Below are 21,258 nucleotides of genomic sequence, written 5' to 3'. Positions count from 1 at the left end.
ACGATGCATAAAGATTGTTTAATCAATATTAGTACCAGGCTATCTTTATCCTACGTTTCAATTTACTTTGCAGCTTTTCTACCTTTAGCTTAGTATAAATATCTTTAAAATGAACGACAGTGAGATCGACAGCTTGAAGACCGAATTAGACCATGAAAAATCATGCAGGTCAAAGTTCTAAGATACACGTCATAGTCATACCCTCAACAACATTCTGGACACAAAACGCCCATAAAGGTGTATTCCTCCTTTGTCTTCTGAACTCCTTATTTTCTACAGAGATGCGGTATCCTGGCAGAATGATGATTTCCAAAAGCAAATCGTGTCGGTTCAAGATGAGCTCCGTAAAACCGACTACATTTGGGATAACGACGAAGATTTGGAGCGGGAGAGCTCGAGGCACAAGCACCTCCTGGATGCAATCGACCAATTGAAAGCGGAGTTGCCCATTTGGAAAGAAAAGTTGAAAAACGCCAAAGTTTGCGGACCAGGTACGATGCAAAGCTGCAAATTGGCATGGACACGTTATGGATGGAATTCATCCATAAATTGGTCATGCACTTTTGCAGTTGGATATAGAAACTGCCCATTGATAAAATAAAGTTTACGAATGGTCAGCTTTGTGTCCACGACGGTACTTATGATGTCACAGCTCCTGTTGCTATGAAACAGCAACCAGCTATGCAGTTTTGCTATGATAGTTACATCAGGAGCTTTGCCATTCATTATGATAAAATCTGATTGTTTTTTTTCAGATTGCAAGTTGAAGCACGATGATCTAAACATAAATCTCGACATTCTTACTCCAGTAAGTATTAATTATAGTTTTGTCCAGCGTTTGACACCAACATTGTCGAGTCGTCATTGTCCATATCAGGCGGTCTAGCATGAGTTGCGTTCTTACGCGCGACTCCATACTTGAAGTCGCGCAAGATGTATGCAGTCGCGCGCGAGAACGCTACTCATGCTGCTAGACGGCCGGGCTTGGTCCTAAGAATGGCTTAGAAGACGTAACCATGACAACGAGGGACAAGAATTCAAAATTCAAATTCAAAATTATTTATTTCATGTGATTTACACACATAGCTATATACAACAATAAACATACAAGAATTACACATAAACACTGGGGATGCGGAAAAACTTACATGCACTGGTTCTGCGTTTTCCTCCTTATAGAGTCTCCAGTCTCCACTGATTCGGCGGCACTTTATTTTGTTGTATGTATACTTAATTATAGGGATCCCTTTGGTTTCATTTTCTTCAACACACAATATATCGAATCGAGTTTTATTTTACATGTATTGATGTGACATGTGACATTTTTTCTCTTTTTATTATCGCCTTGCCGTCTATATTGAAAACCCGACAAGGAGGTCAGAATTCATAGGTTAAGTATTTAATACGTGGCGCAAACATTCCCCCGGCCTTGAAAGGAATAGCTTTCAAAAAGTTATTTAAAATAAATCATTTACTACATAATAGCATCCTTATTGCTCAGAGAAAACTAAATTGACATAAACATATGAAGCCTCCATAACTTGAGAGAGATAACTAAATACTAATAGAAATATGAAATTATATTATTGAGAAGGCAAAGGACATAATTTGACCAAAGGTCTTTTAAGTGTGCCTGATTTTGTTTTAACCAAAGCAACTCTGGCAATACCGTCCTTGCCTGGAAAGAGTTGAGTTATAAGACCTAACGGCCAATGTAGAGGCATAACATTATCTTGAAGGATGACTACAACAGTTCCTTCCTTAATAGGCTGAGAAGGAGTATTCCATTTTTGTCTGGTTTGCAACGTGTGCAAATACTCATCGCGCCACCTCTTCCAAAATGATTGCGTTAAGCGATCTAATAATTGATATCTTTGCAAAAGATGATCAGATGTTACCTCCGCAACAGACGCAGCTGGAAGATATTTCAATGGAGTAACATTAAGAAAATGAGCTGGCGTCAATGCGGAAGGTTCAGCTGGATCAGAGCTTAACACGGATAGCGGTCTAGAATTTAATAAAGCCTCAATTTCACATAGAATTGTCATTAATTCCTGAAATGACAAGATTTGTTTACCTATCGTACGAAACAAATGTGATTTGACGCATTTAACGTTACTTTCCCAACATCCTCCAAAATGTGGAGCACTGGGGGGAATAAATCGCCAAATTATTTTATTGGCTGATAGTTCAGTTTCCCAAGCGTCTCGATACTCATTCGCAAGGAAATTATGAAGTTCTTGCAAATATGTATTGGCTCCCTGGAAGTTGGTTCCGTTATCGCTGTACATATATTTTACAGGACCACGTCTGGATAAAAACCGCTTAAATGCTGACATAAAGCTTGCTGTACTTAAGTCAGTTGCAAGTTCTAAATGAATTGCTCGCGTTGTGAGACATGTGAATAAGCACAAATAAACCTTTTGACTCTTCACGCCTCTTCGTCGAACAGGTGTACAATACAACGGACCAGCGTAATCACAGCCAGTATGTATAAAGGCTTTCTCAACTTGATTTACCCTGCATGCTGGTAAATCTGCCATCATTGGGGAGTTAGCCTTTGGCTTGGTCCGGAAGCAGTAATTGCATAAATGAATGCGATGACGAATAATACATCGAGCTGCTATGATCCAGAATCGATGTCGCATAATAGATATAAGAGTTTCAGGTCCTGCATGTAAATGGTGTCGATGATAATAATCGACCAGTAGGTTAATGATGTGATCACGACGTGGCAATAACAAAGGATGTTTATAATCGTAATCTTCATCAGAATTACTGAGACGTCCTCCGACGCGAAGGATTCCATCTTGAATAAATGGCTTCAGGCTTGCTAAAGCCTTTGTAAACCCTTTTTTCAGGGTCATATCTAAAATATGTTGACTGAAATAAACTCTTTGTAGAGCTCGTACGATTTCTAATTCGGCTGCTGTTAAGTCATCAGCACTAATAGGGCCTTTAGGTAATCGTTTTATAAATTTTAAGATATAGGCAACTGTGCGTACATATTTAACCCATGACGAGAACCGTTTAGACAAATCATAAATTAAGTTGTCGTTCGAATTGTTACAAGTCACTAAAGAAACCGTTTTTTCTTCAGGAACGTTGACTTCGTCTGGTATAAACGCCTGAATCGGCCATTCGTTTTTCGGGAGTTTCATCCATGGAGGGCCTGATAGCCATAGAGGATGGGTCACCAGTTGAGCTGGAGTTAAGCCTCTAGACAGGCAGTCGCTTGGATTTTCTGTTCCCTTAATATGATAAAAATGATCGCTTGATAAGTTATCTTGGATCTTGGTAATTCGATTGGCCACAAAAGTTTGCCATCGATGAGGCGACGAATGAATCCAACAAAGTGTCACTGTTGAATCGGAGAAGGCCAACACAGAGTCGATTGGGTATCTGGTTGAGTAGGTATCAACCACCCTTTTTATAAGTTGTGACAATAGCAATGCTGCGCATAATTCCAGTCTTGCTAGGCTGACAACCTTCACGGGCGCTATCTTAGATTTAGCGCAAATTAAATTAATGACACCTCGGTCATCATTAGGAAAAGTGACGTAGGCATAAACCACTCCACCATAAGCTCTTTCACTAGCATCTGAAAAGCCGACTATAGTTAATGAACAGTTTTCAATGACACCAATATGTCTGGGAATGCTAATGTTAGATAGTAGCGGTAGTTCACCTTGGAACTGTTGCCATTGGCGTACAATATGATCAGGCGGCAATTCGTCCCAATCAATTTTCAAAAGCCATAACTCCTTTATTAGAAGCTTAGCGAACACAATTACAGGGGAAACTAGGCCCAGAACATCGAATAGTCGAGCTACCGATGAAAGAATGTTTCTTTTACTACACGGTCGATCGTCGGGACTAACCTGGAACTTGAATACATCTTCACCAGGATACCAACGCAGACCTAAAATCTTCAACGTTGTATCATCGTCGAAGGTGACACTTTGGGATAAATGTAGTCCTTTCGGTATTTCTTTCAGAACAGCTGTAGAATTTGACGACCACTTTGCCAGTTGGAATCCACCTTTCAAGAACAAATCCAGCAGTTGTTTAGTCGCTTGCATAGCTTGGTCTTCATCAATAACGGAACTGGCTACATCATCCATATAAATATCACGAGATGCAATTTCCTTTGCGAGTGGGTATTTATCACCTTCATCAGCTACTAACTGTTTAACAGTTCGCAGTGCCAGAAAAGGACTGCTACGTAGACCGAAGGCTACCCTATTATACTGAAATACCTTTATAGTTTCTTCAGGATTAAACCTATAAAGTATACGCTGATAAGGACGATCCTCCCCCCGTACGTCAATACACAGATACATTTGACGTACATCAGACGTGATAGCAATACCAAACAATCGTAAGTTTAGGAGAATGCAGAACAAGTCAGCTTGAAGACTTGGTCCTGCGTGAAGTATGTCATTTAACGATAAACCGCTTGTGGTCTGTGCACTAGCGTCCAGCACAATTCTAACCTTTGTGGTTATTCTGTCAATTTTGACAATTGCGTGGTGGGGTATGTGATAAGCATCATTTGACTTATCATTTGGAACCTCAGATAAATATTTTTTATCAATATGTTCACGGATAACTTCATCATAAGCTGGTTTTAATTCAGGTTGCTTGACGAATTTTCTTTCAAGCGCTAAAAATCTGCGTTCAGCAGTCTTGTAAGAATCGCCTAAATTGCTTGGGTCCAATTTAAACGGAAGTGCTACTTCATAACGTCCGTCTTCCAAACGATTGATTGTATTCTTGAAAATATCTTCAGCTTTTTTCTCGTCTGGACTATGAATCACTCCTCCATCCAAATCTTCAATTTCCCAGAATTTTTGCATTAAATTTCCGACATCAACCGAAGTAAAATACCCAGCTGCTGAGTAGGAGGCGTTAACTGCGGGAGCATCGCCTAGTATGATGTACCCCAGTGTAGTTTCTAAAGCGTCAGGCAAACCAGGCTCGTTTTCAATTTTATCTGACATTAACAATTTGGTGAATAACTTAACACCAAGAAGTACGTCAATTTCACCTGGAATCGCCCAAGAGTCATCTGCTAGATGTAAATTATCAAACAGATCAGTTGCAGATTGATCAATATGACAGGTCGGTAAATCAGGCGTGATCTCATCTAAAACAAGCGCTTCGATAGTATATTGATGTTTAGGATCATATCTTGACCTAAATGTTAAGTTGACATTTCCTCGGATGGGTTGTGTTATCGTTGTTCCACCTAATCCATTTATTGACGTCACTGGGCTGCTGTGTACAGGAAGACCTAAATTCTTGCAGCACTTCAATGTAACGTAATGTTTCTGTGATCCTGGATCCAGCAGACATCTCAAAACCTTGTCCTTGCCGTTACGCCCACTAGCGAGTACCTGAGCAGTGGCGAGAATTTCCGTCAAGGGTGATGTAGTCTGTCCCGATGCCGAATGAGTACATACAGAGGCACCGTTGTCCTTTACGGATGAACTTGTGCTAGCTTCACTATCATCCTTAGATGAAGACTTGGACTCGTTGTTATTCATTGCAGGTTTTGAGTTTTCGAAGTGTAACGTTGTATGATGTTTGCCTTTACATTTACGACAAGTTTTCTTCGAGGAACATTTCGATGCAGTATGATGCGTGTTCAGACAATTAGTGCACGCGTGAGTTTCCTTAACGAAATTAAATTTTTCGTTAGGCGTGAGTTTCATGAAATTATTGCAATTATAAAGTTGCGAGTGATCATTACTCTTGCACATAGCACATGAACTTCCGTTGTCATGCCCTTGCGTGCTAACATACGCTTGGGGCGTGCGAGGGAGGGGAGCTCGCACGCTGCTAGTGTTGGCAGCGGAGCCGCTTTCAGCCTTAATTGGCGTTCGTTGCGATGTCCGATATAAAATCTTCACTTGTTCCCTAACGAAACAAATGAATTCGTCATATGTAGGCATTGTAGAAGAATTCCGAATAGACATCTCGAAATTCTTTGTGGTATCTGAATCTAATAACTTAAGACCCAGGTGAATGAAAATAAAGTCACTTAAGTTTTCGAGCTTGAGTTGTCTTATTGCTGAAATAGTAGCAGCAAACGAATCAATTATTTTTTCTAAATTAGATGCCGAAGGACCGTTGATGTTGACAGGTTTCATCGAAAACAGCTGGTTTAAATATGACGTAGCTAATGCGCGTTTATCATCATATTTCGCGATCAATGCTTCCCAAACTGTGTTGTAATTTTCTGCGGCAGGTATAACTCCCGCACAGATCGACTTTGCCTTTCCTGTCAAATGACTAAACAAATAATGAACACGCTCAGAATCCGTAAGTTTTTTATTCTCATGTATGACACGCTTAAATGTTTCATAGAAGAATGGGAAGTTTTGAATATCTCCATCGAAAGAAGGAAGTTCAATCCGAGGGATTTTAATGGAGTCGTCCTTACATGAATGGCTCGAATCCCTGGATGTCGAAGGGCTCGGAGCAGGTGCATCAATTTTTGAAATTTGACATTTGATTACGCAGTAGAGATCTTCAAACGCATTCATTGCGTTGTAGTTGACGATGTACTCCGGGTCCAACTCCAAGTTCAGAAGATTGACTTCATCCATCAACTCTATAAATTCTTTTCTCAGTTGATCGACCAATCGAGCTTGCGCGATGAACTGCGAGAAAGCCTTCTTGTCACTGCTTAACTTTGGAATCATGTCATAAATATTTTGTAAACGCATGAAACATTGAGCACGTTTTGCTTCCGCGAGCTTAAGTCGCGTTGCCATGGTTACCTAGTTATTACTATGACAGCACGAAAAAATATGAACAATTTGTGCTAAGATGCACAAATAATTATAAATTATATTCAACTTGTATAATACCTTAATGCAAGTCGAAGGAAAATGAAGTAAATACGAACGTTCCGCTTGTATAATACCTTAATACAAGTGTAACCTTCGCAATAGGTTAATTACAGTTTATGAAAAACTGAGGCTTTTAGGAATAATTTACCCGTAGCTTTCAGTTTAGTAGAGTGTATTTAGTAACTTAAAATACACTGAAATTATATACTTAACGAATATGGTGTGCAAAAATGTTCCGTGAAAATTATGTCACAATATGACAGTTACAAAATACGAAATTTATTTGTAACGCATTTATAAGGTAGCGTGATGAATAATCCCACACGCTACGCGTAAATGAAATATGAAATAAAAATAACAGACAATAAAAATAAATTAGTTTACTGACCGTACTTTGAAATAAAATTATGACGGGAACATTTTTTTGAAAATTAAGAAACCGAAAGGAAATCCGAAATTATATTTTGTACCTACGCGATTCAGTGAGCAACAAGGTTATTATGTAATATTTTTAAAGGTAAATTTGGAATCCGGTTCGAAGGACCAAAAAATGGGGATGCGGAAAAACTTACATGCACTGGTTCTGCGTTTTCCTCCTTATAGAGTCTCCAGTCTCCACTGATTCGGCGGCACTTTATTTTGTTGTATGTATACTTAATTATAGGGATCCCTTTGGTTTCATTTTCTTCAACACACAATATATCGAATCGAGTTTTATTTTACATGTATTGATGTGACATGTGACATTTTTTCTCTTTTTATTATCGCCTTGCCGTCTATATTGAAAACCCGACAAGGAGGTCAGAATTCATAGGTTAAGTATTTAATACGTGGCGCAAACAAACACAACATATACACATTACCTAGAACTCAAACCAAAGCCAAACTCTCAATTGTTGCTACCACTGTATCACACTTGTAGGGGAATGTAGTCCCTCACAGTGGGTATTATGGGACAGTCTGGTTTCTCCGCTATCATTCTCAAGATGGTGTTGGGACTGTCCCTCACCCGGCGCATCAGGGATGCGGCGCGCCCACGCAAGGTCGCCTGCGGGCTCAGCACGGTTCCATTTTTATCGACTATCACTATGCCCATCACTTTCGCACTTACATACTTGTTAGAACGTGACAGGCATGGTGATAAACGATAAAAATGCGACCGTGCTACTAGGGCTGAAAACAATCGACGCCCGCCTCAGCAAACATCCCTGATGCGCTACAGAAGCGAGGCAGTCCCATCATCACCCGGAACGCGTTATTATATTGGACTCGAAGGGCCCTATAGGCCCGTTGCGAATACTGAACCCAAAGGCTGCAGGTATACAGGGAAGTACAGAACGCTCTAAAGAGAGTGATCTTTACCTCCCCGGAGCAACCCGCAAACCTTCGTAAAGAATGAGTTGATTTATCCAGTTATCGCCCAAATTGAAAAAATAAACTATAAAGCTGCGGGATCAACATTACATTATAACTGATTGATACGTTCCAGGCTGAGCTGCTGCGTACTGTGAAGCGGTTCGAGAGGATCAAGACAGACCTGATCAGCACCCTTCGCAGCAAGGAGTGGCGTCTGGATTCCGAGTCCAAGGTAACTGTGTTAAGATAATGCAATTTTAGGTGTAAGTTTTTTACACTGATCCCTGTAATTTGTTTTCATACATGGCACGGTTTAATACGCTTTTCCGCTTTTTGAGACGAGTTAATTGGCCGTGGTCCCTTCAGAAACTTCTTAAGCGGGTTTTCTGAATTTGGAAAGGAAAGGATGGACGTCTGGAAGAGTTCGCTTTTTGGCGATAAGACCGCATGATGTTACTCTCTTGAAAATACTATAGAATTAGTAATAAAGAAAAAGAAGGAGTAAACTCCAGTCGTGCGTCGGAGTTGACACACACACACACACACACACTCACTTTTTTTTATAAAAATGCAGTTGCCGCCATCTTGTGCCGCTCGGGTTCGCCACTGCTAAAATATATTCATAAATGGCATGCTATGACCTTCAGAATTCCTGAAATGTTAATTTTATTGGCATTTGTTACTGCACGCGAGTTGAACACGGAGGTCGGGAAAGTATTAGCCTTGTAATGCATGACGAAGAAATTAGGACACATTGATGTATGTAATTTTTAACTATATAGATGGTCAAGCAGATCTTGTCAGTAGAAAAAGGCGGCAAATTTGAAAAATGTAGGCGCGAAGGGATATCGTCCCATAGAAAATTTGAATTTCACGCCTTTTTTACTGACAAAGATTTGCTTGACCAGCTATATTATCTACACGGATATCATGGTTGTATATTTTTCGTTTATAATACTCGATATTAAACTTTCGTGAGACATATTTTAAACTGTTTAGACGACAACGGTTTCACTCGCTTGAATTTTTAGTCGCTATTGGCAACATGTTTCGGGCCCTTCAGGGGTCCTTCTTCAGGTTTGAGTGCTCGCGGCGACTGCAACTTGTGCACTGATCGCTCCGCCCGCCTCGACGATCGTTGCGCGCGCGCTGACAGGGCGGGGGCGGAGGCGATAGCGACTAAAAATTCGAGTGAAACCGTTGTCGTCTAAACAGTTTAAAATAGGAAAAACTAGAAAGAATCTGGTTCGAAGGACCAACAAGGTTTACTCGGTCAACAGCACCAATTTTAATATCGCTAGTTATGCATGAATTGTTACAATAAGTAATAGTTATTTGTACAACAAGAGATCAAAGTTTGATATTTCTTCGAGTGCTTATTTTGAGTCCCGTGCAAGCGAAAGATTCTATAATAGATTCACGAGCGTAGCGAGTGAATCTAATTTAGAATCTTGAGCGTAGTAAGGGACTCAAAAGCGCACGAGATGTAAATAACTTTGATCTCGTGTAGTACACAACATTTTTCACCTCAGCAGTGAGAACATATTAGAGAACCCGACAAATGTATTCCTTCTTCATTACTTACCTCTATTCACTCATGTTTTCTTAAGATATACCAACAATTTAATTTTCACCTCAGCAGCTCGAACAAGGGTACTTTGCTACTTAAAAACAGTGAGCAAAATCGCATTTTGCTCATTTTGTCCCACTCAGTGAGCAAAATGCGATTTTGATGCTCACTGTTTTTAAGTAGCAAAGTACCCTTGTTCGAGCTGCTGAGGTGAAAATGCTTTTTATTATTTACAACGACGGGACTTAATCGTTTTAAATTTACGACGTTTCGAGGACGGCGTTGTCCCCGTGGTCTCGGAGAAGACTGGCTAAAGTTGACGACATCAACATCTAACCGCGCGAGTTTTTCGAACTACCTTTGGTCTTCACGTTTCCCATGTTTAATGCCTATTTCGTTGATAAGTACTAACTGAATGTGTTTCAGTTGTTCGTCCGTGTGAACGACCAGCGGACGTACCTGCAAAACGAACTGATGATCTGCCAGAACAACATCATGCGTCTGCAAAGAAACGGCTCGTATTGGCAGTAAGTATCTTATTGTTTTATATCGGGCTCATACACAAGAGCCGTAAAAACCATTTGATAAACTGTTTCAATAGGGTATTTGTGACTACTAAAGTCTATTTTTTTATTCCGTAGACTGAAATGACAGTTAATAGTATGAACATGAAATGTCATTTCATACTATTAACTGTCATTTCAGTCTACCGAATAAAAAAATAGACTTTAGTCAAATCAGTTTCTTTTTTCGAACTGTCTAAACGATTTTGCTACTATGGAATTTATATGAACCACTAGCATGTGACGTCACAATCAAATTAGGTACCTATATAGTTTTATACGGATTTTAAAATAGAAATTGTGTCTAAAAATAACTGCTGTCTACGTTTCTCTATTAATCTTCTAGTGCTTTATTTCATGCATGGTGTAAAATCATTTATTTCAAATACAGTCAATACTCTATTTAAAATTGGGCCCTGTCACTGCAATTGTATTGACCACCGCTGTGGGTATGACCCTCTAGACACGTCTCCCGACGAGCCGACGAGCGAGTGCTGGACAAGCGAGGATCTCTCAAGAAGGTCCTAGGACCCTCGGGCTTAGGCCAGCGCCTGCCCCCCATCGCCACCTAATGTGCTTCACCACAACACAACTAGGGTTGCCAGATCGAAAAGCGCTATTATCGGGAAAAAATATCTTTTTTTCGGGATTTTGGGACTTAAGTCGGGAAAAAAGAAACATTCAAATTAAAGTAATTGTATTAAAAACAACGATATTTTACATGATTGGCACTACGTCAGCTGCTCTGCCCAATTTCGCCATGCCGCGCTGACGGGCTCGACGCGGGTCGCTCGCTCGCTCGACGACAGTTAGGAACTTGAAATTATTGTTTTATAACGTGAAGCTGATTTTCGGGACAGTTTTAACTTTGTCGGGAATCGGGAACACATGCTAGAAATCGGGAGAATCCCGCCAAATCCCGACCATCTGGCAACCCTAAACACAACACTAAGGTTACTTAACTTTCTTTTAATTATCGTCACTTTGTTAGAAAATTAGTATTTTTACTTTAGTCATAGGTTCGACTAGTAAATGATGGCGAATGACCCGCATTCGCGACCCACTCGTGTACTTGAGCTTTTAACACGTTCACTGCCCCGTGCCCCACATATTGGGTCACAGCAAGCCTCTATTAAAAGGCCATAAGGTTAACAGTTAACAGTTGGGACAGTGAATGTGTTAATTTGCCCTGAATTCAAAACCAAAGGGCTACGGAACCTAATTTTCTGATTAGACCCACTATTGTCCACTATTGCCCTTTAGAAAAGTGGACGTTTGTTGGTATGTATGAATTAAGGTTCAGAACCTATAATTGTCCGTGGTCCGTCACGCGCTTATCTGGTTTTATTTGTAGGTTGTTTTCTTTGGGTTTCGATATCATTTTACGAGGTTACTACTTAATTGTAATTTTTATTTATTCTCTCTTTATTCACGATTTAGATACGTAGATGGCAAAGCCAGCACAATTAGACGTACCTACCTGTTAGTATAGTGACTATTATATATTAAAAATAAACTTAATTACAACATAAGAACCAACCATAGGCAAAGGAAAACTATTTATTAATCTGTGACTTTACTAAGACACGTATTGAACATTTGCGGCTGTCAACACCGCTGCCTACTGGGCATCCACCGTATAAAAAAGGAACCTCGACACGAAAAGAAGTAATAGTAAACAATAAAAATATATTTCAAATATTTATTTACAAATATGTATATATACATTACAGTACCTATTTTATTAGACCAGTTTTGGGTAAATGTCCATACTCGAAACTGTCGTATAGTCAGCAGAAAAAATTGATAGGTGGGTCATTCTCTCATTTCGTGCAAATCGGTGAGATTCTCTCGATTTGTAATTTTTCTTTTAAATGGTAAACTTTTGGGTTTCGTCAATTTGTGGATTCATTTATTAACATTTTTCTGCTAAAGGCACCTTTGTAACCTTATTACTTTTCATTTAATAAGGCTACTGGTAATGAACTACGCGCTGGTAATGAAATCGGCCGAGATGGTAATTTTATCTGTGGACGGTAATGAAACAAACTTATGAAATCGAACATAAAAAAACTGTATTTCAAGAAAATTAACACCAATTAAAATCGACAATATTAAAAACATGTGTCTTAAGCACTGTGGAGATGATCAAACCGACTTAACATACACTTGGGGTTGACAATCTCAACTTATAATGTTCAAGCTAGATGGTACATTTACCATTTACTTATCATCATTATAAGTCGAGATTGTCAACCCCAAGTGTTTGTTAAGTCGGTTTGAACATCTGCGCACCATATCACATAAAACGTAGTTTTCAAATTTTCAAAAATTAGCATAGACAAAATATATTTAAATCATTCGCGTTTTGTACCTATGTAATTTATTTTTATCGTTTTAACCCTATAGTGTGGGGTGTCGTTGGATAGGTCTTTAAAAATAAATAGGAGTTTGCAAACAACATTTTTTGATAAAGTGAATCATTTCGGAAATAATAATTTAGAAAGAACAAAAAACGGTTATTCCTTCTAACTTTTGAAAAATCGATCCAAAAATATGAAAAATAAAATCATAAAAATAGTGCTTAATAAACTCATTCAAACAAAATTAAAGCAAACTTGATAAGTTAAGCCGTTTATGAGTTATCGCTAAAAGTCTTCCCTTCTTATTTTATTTAAAAGCCTGGCAACCCTTATTTGTGATCGGATTTTCGCAAGCAACCCTATAACCACATAATAGTGACCGGGAAAAGATAGGCAACCTAGTTGATTTATATTGTACAAGTTGTATACTTTCCATTGGAACTTATTTTGTTTGTCAGACAGATCGGTGAAATTTGAAAAAAAAAATTTTTTTTCAAAAAATAATTAAACATAGTCTTGACCATATTTCTTTAAGCAACCCTATTTATTTATGTTCAGGAACATATTTTCTTTCATAATATGTAAGTTTCATCCGTCAGACATATCGGTGAAGGTCGACCATCTTAGACTATAAAGGCTCCCCTATTATCATATACAGTTTTAAATGTTTATAACAGCGTAGTATTTATAATTACTAAGCCTCTTTTCATTAAATGCACTGCCTCGAATATATTATCATTACCTTCTTAAGTCATTCATTACCTTCCCCAGTAAAATTGGAAGGAAAAGAAGTGAATGAAACCGATATGAATGAAGTTTTGGAAGTTTTTGTCGCCTACATCAGTTGGCATCAGACCTTAATTTTGCAGAATAAACCATCTGAAAGGCGACACTAAAACACTTCATTACGTATAATTATAATAATGTACACTTGCTACTTACTGTATAAATCACGCGATGGCGATGAAGACTATCGAGAACCACACTCCTTCCCGACCCGAGAGATCGTATATATTTTCGCTAACAGTGGCACACGGGCATCCGCTACGAGATCATGCGGCCAACTGACTGACGAACAATGTGTTGCATCGGCGGTAGGCGCTATATACCCTCGCTATGTAGCAAAATATAGCTAATCTATTTCTCGCGTCGGTAATGAAGAAATTACTTGAACCATACACTTATAAGGCTGTATAGTTTTTATTATTTATTTCTAGCTTCTAATATTATACGATTTAAAACATAACTAAATAAGTCATTTATTGCACAAACAACGAATTTTCTATTTGTAGTATCTTAAGGTTAAAATGTAGGTCAAAGTTATATCTTCACGCGTTACATATAGAGATGAATGAAAAAATTGGGTGTTAATTGTACATATAAAGAAAATACTAACTTTTTTAGAATTGTTCATTGGAGATACATATACTTTAGGCCCTATGTTACAACCTTGCATTAACAGATATTCGAAAACGCCACCACATTTTTGGTAAATTTCCGAAAACCCCGATTTGCACGAAATGCGAGAACGACCCAGGTACCTATGCACACTAGTATTAAGAATTTCACAAAGTAAAAATCTTGTGATTATCTTTTTATTTAAGTACGTAGCAATTTTTTGCCGACTGTACTTACTGACCAGGGATCGGAACCGGTTTTTTGCAAAAACTTAGAAACAACCATATTTTATGGATGTATTTGTATCCGAAATAAATGCTTTCATTTCATTTTCATTTCATTTTTCGAATTACATATTTTATACTAGAAATGTAGGACTCAGTTGAGTTTTTAGGTTACGACTTCGTATTATTAGATTGCCCAATTAGAAATGAAGTAATTAGCAAAGAACGAAAATATACCGTTTCCGTTCCCATACAAAAAATACCGGTATCCGATCCCTGTATACTAACTTTAGATTGTTAATAGGGTCTACAAAACTCACCGGTATCACTTGCGATTTAAGGATTTTATTTTTAATCGATCGAAGTATCAAAAATAACATGCAATTGTCAGTGATGTCTCTGTAAATCTCATTATATATACAACATAATTATGTATATGAATACAATTTTAAAACTATGTTTGAAGTTTCAATTCCTTGTGTTCCTATATTTGGCCGGTGATTCAACTAGTGCGCTCAGATACTCGGTTTCTGGATTATCGTATGGATCATAGAATGATGACGCTGCGAACAAAATATCTAGATTAAATTCGTAGAAAAATAAAACGAAAAAAATCACTACACTTCATAAAACAAAGTGCGCCACGTCTCTGTTTGTGTACCTGTCACGAACATACTCTACTCGCGATAAACTCAAAAACGACTGAACGGATTTTCATGCGGTTTTCACCAATAAATAGAGTGATTATTGAGGAAGGTTTAGGTATATAATTTGTTAAGGTTTGTAACCCTTGCGAAGCCGGGGCGAGTCGCTAGTAATAACAATAATATGGAAAGTTAAATTATTATTCATAAATTCAGCAAATTACGTTAATGGTATATACAGTCCTTAAAAAAATAATAAACTAATCAAAAAGACCTCCGCGAGCTATACCGGGTGCAAAGGTGCCCATCACACTGGCCGCGTTGCCACGTTGGATAGCAGATTATATGAAAATAATTTATTAAACAGTTGTATAGAAGGGATGAATGACTTACGTTGATAACAATGTCGTTTGTCTGTGTGCAGCCTGAGATGCCGCGGACACGCACACACGTACCCGCCCGCCACGTTAACGCATGCGTACTCGCACCCATCCGTGTCTAACTCGCATTCGTTCATGTCTGATAACAATAAATAAAAACTGTTAAAAATATTGTAGGCAAGCCTCAGCCGGAAATAACAAAAGCTAAAAACCTTACTTTTTAGTATTTGTTATAGCGGCAACAGAAATACATCACTGTTAATATTTCAACTGTTTAGCTATCACGGTTCATGAAATACAACCTGGTGACAGACAGACGGACGGACAGCAGAATTTTAGTAATAGGGTCCCGTTTTTACCCTTTGGGAGCGTTCAAGTATTACGTAACGAATTTGGGGGGAGTTGGGCCTTGTAAAACGTTACGATGCGTTACAGGGGCGGGAGGGGGGGGTTTGACTACGCGTTGCGTAACAGTGTTTTTTAACCCTTCAGAACTTTTCGCCACTTTACGGTACTTTACGCCACATAATTGTGGCCTTTAGGTAAAAAAATGGTCACTTGGTGGTTACGTAACGTTTTACTAGGGGGGGGGGGGGTACAGAAAAACGTTACGGCGCGTTACATGGGGGGGAGGGGGTGTCAAAAATGTCCAAAAATTGCGTTACGTAATACTTGAACGGTCCCTTTGGGTACGGAACTCTAAAAAATAAGGGTTCAACTGTACCTAGCTGTATCTCGTTTGGCAACCGCTACCCGTCAAGCCGTGACGCATATCTGCGTCGTATTGCAGTGATTATCAACTTGTCATAGGCTTCAGAACTAACAATATCAACTGTAGTAAGTTCCTCTGTCAGTAAAGTGTGTCAGTAAACACATATGTATGTACGTTATGTGAGAGACCGAAGTGGGAATTTTCCTCTCACCCATACACCGCAGGCCGGCGCCCAGAGAGCTGTACCCAGGTTGGCACCCGCACTGATACCCGCCGACCGTGTTGACGCACATCTGCGTCATGTGGCAGTGATTGTTGTTTATAGAACATTCGTCGATATCTGTAAGAATTACATTAAAATAAAAACAAAATGGCAGAATTGTTATAGCGGCTGGTAAATGAAAACTTATATGCGAACATTGCGAACCATCGCTGGTGTATCACAAATTCTTTTCAGAAATCTGCAAACCAATTGTTTTTATAGGCCTATAAGTATATAATAACCTACAGTATGCAACTATGCAGACACTCCCATGTGTTGTACTAGCCTTCGACTTGGCACACGTAAGAGTCACCCCACACTAAAGTGTCATTCAATAGAACTTGCTAACTATGTAAACAAACCGCCATACTATAATTGACACTGAATGTCAAATTACTAGTAACTTTTGTTTACATAGTTAGCAAGTTCTATTGAATGACACTTAGCGTCTCCAGAGCGTCAGCGTCTAGTTAACTCTATGGCTGCTGCTCGACGCAACGTTGGCGCAACTGCGCAGCGACGCCATTTTCCATAGCGCTGACTAGACGCCGATGCTCAAAAGACGCTAGAGTGGCCCTTAAAGTAGTTAACTACTTTCAATAGCTCCATTTGGGTCTCTATTGTTTCCCAAATAGTTGTAAGCCATAATGTATTGTTTGTCCGCATTTTCGTTAGTCATAATTCATTTGGTTCAGAAACGCGTCACTTTTCAGGATTGCCATAAAACAAACCTAACCTAACCTATCTATAGGATAACCTAACCAAAATCCTGAAATGTTAACGGAACCAGTTTTATGGCTAATGATAATATGACAAACAATACATTATGACTCTATCTATAGGATAACCTAACCAAAATCCTGAAATGTTAACGGAACCAGTTTTATGGCTAATGATAATATGACAAACAATACATTATGACTTACAACTTTATGGGAAACAACAGGACCCCCTCCATTCTCACCCCTTAGGGGTTAAATAAAAAAAAAAACCGTTTCTTATTGAAACAAAATAAATAAATTCATACCATCACAACTTTGTATGGTGTCGTTGTGCGTGAATCCCGGTTCGCACGGACCCTGATTAGGGTTTGGTAAGACGTGGCCTTCGTACACTGGTGGCTTAGATGTAGCTGTGAAAAATAAATATACCTACTAATAAATAGATATACTTACATTACTTAACTTGTACCGCAGACAAAGGAAAAGTCGCGAAAGTAGGCTATCGGCAAAAAATAAATAAGAAATGAATTAAGTGGCGCTGTATGGCACCATTCGTTTTGAAGTAACAGTAGCCGGCCTAGCCAAGGTGACAATCGCTATCGCTACGACAACGAAAAGCTTTTGTGTCTCTATATCACTCTTCCATATTAGTGCGACAGTGATAGTTGCGTTTCGATCGCTACGGAGCGTAAGCGATTGGCATGTTGGCTACGTGCCCTACGGGGCCAGGGTGCATGCCAATCGCTAACATTACGTAGCGAACGAAACGCAGCTGTCACTGTCACACTAATATGGAAGAGTGATAGAGAGACACAAAGCGATTCGATGGCGAAGCGATAGCGATTGGCACCTTGGCTAGGCCGGCTGGATTTTCAAAGTAGGTATGATAATGTTGACTGCATCATGCTCGAGACCGTATCGGATATTACCATCTACATCGTAATCGTGACGCATATAAGCGTCAAGTTTGTAGATAATTGTATTCTATTGTATAAGTAATCAAAACTCACCCGGAGTATAAAAATCTTCTGTGTCTACCACTTCCGGTTGAAATTCGAACGCTGCTTCCGGTGTGTAAGGACTCTAGTAAATAAAAAATAGGTAAATAATTCACTATACGAAAAGAGATAAAGAAAGGGAGATTTGATTTGTGAACAATGTATACTCAAAAACAAAGAAAAACGATCACTTTGTACTTAAATTGCCATATAACTAAACGTACTTACGTTTTCAAACTCATCGTCATCTGTGTTGAAGACTTCGTTTTCTGATGTATTATTACATTTAGGCAAATCTGGACATTTCCGGATCTGTTGGTAAGATATTTACATTCATATTATTTTACATTACAATATATTAATTATTTCACATTAAGTACAGTCGAGGCGACCACACAAGTCACTACTCACTTTACATCTTAATATATTTTACAGTACATATGGGGCTACTTTTCCGCACTAGTGCGTAAAATAGCACTTTTCGTGCGTATGTCGAAACTTTAAAGTGCCATATGTACTGTAAAACGTTGTTCGATACACGTGCGAATAGGTAATTCGCAACTCGTGTCGATTTAAAACACTCCCTTCGGTCGTGTTTTAATTTTTCGCCACTCGTTTCGAATTTCCTCTTTTTCGCACTTGTATCGAAAATAACTATTTTCACAGTAACGCATAAAAAATATGGCTGTTTGGATATCTCGACTCGAACTGCGACTTTTGAAGTTGCGTATTTGATCATTTCAGCGGAGCTTAAAGGTTTTTAAACAATATTTGGACACAGTAGACCACACCAAAAATCACTGTAAGTCCTACAGGTACTAGTTATAAGTATACTCCCCACTTTCCCTCTCCCCGGTACCACGCTTGAGCAATTTACTCAATAGATATAGTAACAGGTTTGATGTTCACTTTGACTCTCTGACAAAAATTAGAAATTTATTCATTAGTAGTTAGTATATTTAGCTTTAATTCCATATTTAGTTATATACCTACTTAACCAGTCTACATCGTGGTTGCGCTTTGCTCCTTATTCTATAGTAATAAGGTGTTCAAATGTGTCGGCTTTGTTGTTGAATTTGCTTTTTTAATTTTTGCATGTGGTGTTTACCAGTAATTAGTTATACATTCAGCATGTTATTTAAGTTTGTATTGATGTACTTAAGCCTCAATGTAATAACTGTTGGTGAACCTTAAAATAAAATAAGAAACATATGTACCGTTTGAGCCCAAATAAACATTAAAACCGGGCTTTGCTTATCATAACTATAACTTTACCTGGACATTGTCGCCTTGGCACCGTCCCTTCCTGCACCGTCTCGTCCTGGCCTGGGTCCCAGTACCACAAGACGACGAACAAGCAGACCACTTGACCCAACCGGACCACTGTCCTTCCACTTCCTAAAAGTAGATAGTTCTTATATGCAGGGCCGGATTAAGCATGTCGGGGCCCCTAGGCAGTGCGATGCTTGGGGCCCCCTTACAGTTAATTCTGCATACATAAGGTCAGTTGTTCAGTACAGGGAAGTAAGTTTGCGATTTTAATTTCAACCTTCAGGTGTCGGTTGAGCCGATCCGAACATGCCGAACGATGTCTTTTTCGCTCTTGCGTGGACATAAATGTTTTTTATATTAGTTTTTGCCGATTCCTCCTTGCGTCCAGTGTGGGGCAAGCTCTTTTTTTCTCAATAAGTAGTTAAATATTTTGCGAGGCTGAACAGCTGTGTTTAAATGAATATTCATTAACCAGTCAAACTAGCATGTATGTACAGGGTAAATCGGAAAAGCAATAAAAATCGCGAGCGCAGCGAGCGCGAAATTTTTTGTGAAAAAATTGTGAAAGCGTGTTAAAAAAGCCTAAAAATCCGAAGTTACCCAGTGAGGCGAGAGGTCAAAGCCGTGCTTCAGGATAAGCTCAGCTAGATCACAAACGCCAACCAATGTCCATTGTATTAAAAAGCGAGACCGCAGGCCGAGCTTGGCGCAGTGAGGCCAAAGGCTAAGCTGAAGAAGAGATTTGGTAGACGAACCAAACATTGAGGTAAAAAGTGAGACTGAAGGTCGAGCTCAGCAATCTCCACATACTTAACAAACCCGAAGCGTACTTATAACCAGCGAGGTGAGCTTTCATGCGAGGCAAAAGGCTAAGCTTCTGAAATCAATGTTTATATTTGTTAAAAAGCGACGCCGAAGGTTGAGTTGTAAGAAAGCAGCGCTCTGATACGAACCAATCGTCAAATGTTACTCAACAATAATATATGTGTCATACAAGAGTTACTCGGAGGGCCGAAGTTTCATTAATGAGGTTTTAGGCCCTCGGGAGCCTGAAATTCGAGCTCGATTTACAGACTTTAAATGCTATAAAATAACATACCTAATTTACATAATCATTTGATGATTGTGTGTCTGAGAAACTGATATTGGACATTAGGTATAAGTAGGTACCATAAAAAATTATTTATGAATTTTGGCCATATGGAACACATTTGTTTATGGCGCGCGCGGGGCCGCCGGGGCCCCCTAGCCGAGGCGGGGCCCCCTAGCCGAGGCGGGGCCCATAGGCAGTTGCCTACTCTGCCTTAGGGTTGATCCGGCCCTGCTTATATGGTCTATGCAGTAAATGATCTTCGTCATTGTCAAGTAGGTAAGCGGGCAATTTTCAGACATTTTGGACTTCGTTGTGTTCGTTGTTTTAGAATATGAACATGATCGTGTGTGTCGCAGCAACATAATTATGCTTTGACAAACATCGTAGATAAATTGGTAATATCTAGTTGTAGAAACTTGTCATTTTAAATTATTATCATCTACCTATAGGTAAGTCTGACAAACTAAATTTTACCTAACTTATACTTACCTCACACGGTGGCATGTGACATTTCCTCTGATCTGAACTGGGCCCCTTGCACGTCGACTGATCGAGAAGAAATTTGTCTGATTTGCTGTTCTCATCTGGAATACACAATGAAGCGTTTTTCTTATTTAACTGTATGTAGTTACCTTTTTTAGGGTTTCCTCAATAGGAAAAAACGGAACCCTTGTGCGTCTGTCTGTCTGTCCGTCTGTCACAGCCTATTTTCTCCGAAACTACTGGACCAATTAAGATGAAATTTGGTACACATATGTAAATTTGTGACCCAAAGACGGAAATGTAACGCAAACAAATTAATTTTAAACATGGGGGCCACTTTTGGGGGGTAAATTAGAAA

General features: G+C 39.1%; 2 protein-coding genes across 2 annotated transcripts in view; one reads left to right on the top strand and one right to left on the bottom strand.

Moving 5' to 3' along the window:
- Window positions 1-109: 109 nt before the first annotated feature.
- Window positions 110-10,941, top strand: LOC134654704 (uncharacterized). The gene is made up of 6 exons (XM_063510180.1): window positions 110-168; window positions 280-491; window positions 756-808; window positions 8,350-8,448; window positions 10,213-10,313; window positions 10,813-10,941. The coding sequence occupies exons 1-6, from the start codon at window positions 110-112 to the stop codon at window positions 10,919-10,921; spliced, it is 633 nt and encodes a 210-aa protein (XP_063366250.1). The 3' UTR covers window positions 10,922-10,941.
- A 3,821-nt stretch (window positions 10,942-14,762) lies between these two features.
- The window catches only part of LOC134654456 (hemicentin-1-like), a 63,250-nt gene continuing 56,754 nt past the window's right edge, over window positions 14,763-21,258 (bottom strand). Inside the window, exons 40-47 of the mRNA XM_063509899.1 lie at window positions 20,907-21,001; window positions 19,328-19,450; window positions 18,281-18,364; window positions 18,065-18,137; window positions 17,360-17,464; window positions 16,282-16,410; window positions 15,372-15,497; window positions 14,763-14,897 (exon numbers count right to left, since the gene is read on the bottom strand). Of these exons, the coding sequence (XP_063365969.1) occupies window positions 14,803-14,897; window positions 15,372-15,497; window positions 16,282-16,410; window positions 17,360-17,464; window positions 18,065-18,137; window positions 18,281-18,364; window positions 19,328-19,450; window positions 20,907-21,001 (830 nt within the window). The 3' untranslated portion in view covers window positions 14,763-14,802. The remainder of the gene's footprint in view (window positions 14,898-15,371; window positions 15,498-16,281; window positions 16,411-17,359; window positions 17,465-18,064; window positions 18,138-18,280; window positions 18,365-19,327; window positions 19,451-20,906; window positions 21,002-21,258) is intronic.

This window comes from Cydia amplana, chromosome 15, assembly GCF_948474715.1.
Source record: "Cydia amplana chromosome 15, ilCydAmpl1.1, whole genome shotgun sequence".
NCBI lineage: Eukaryota > Metazoa > Arthropoda > Insecta > Lepidoptera > Tortricidae > Cydia > Cydia amplana.
The sequence above is the reverse complement of the archived record's forward strand: the minus strand, read 5'-3'. Positions and strand labels throughout refer to the sequence as shown.

Coding starts and splice junctions, on each gene's coding strand:
- LOC134654704 (XM_063510180.1), top strand. CDS start 110: ATGAACGACAGTGAGATCGACAGCTTGAAGACCGAATTAGACCATGAA. Junction 492..755: donor CGCCAAAGTTTGCGGACCAG/GTACGATGCAAA, acceptor GTTTTTTTTCAG/ATTGCAAGTTGAAGCACGAT. Junction 10,314..10,812: donor AGAAACGGCTCGTATTGGCA/GTAAGTATCTTA, acceptor ATGACCCTCTAG/ACACGTCTCCCGACGAGCCG.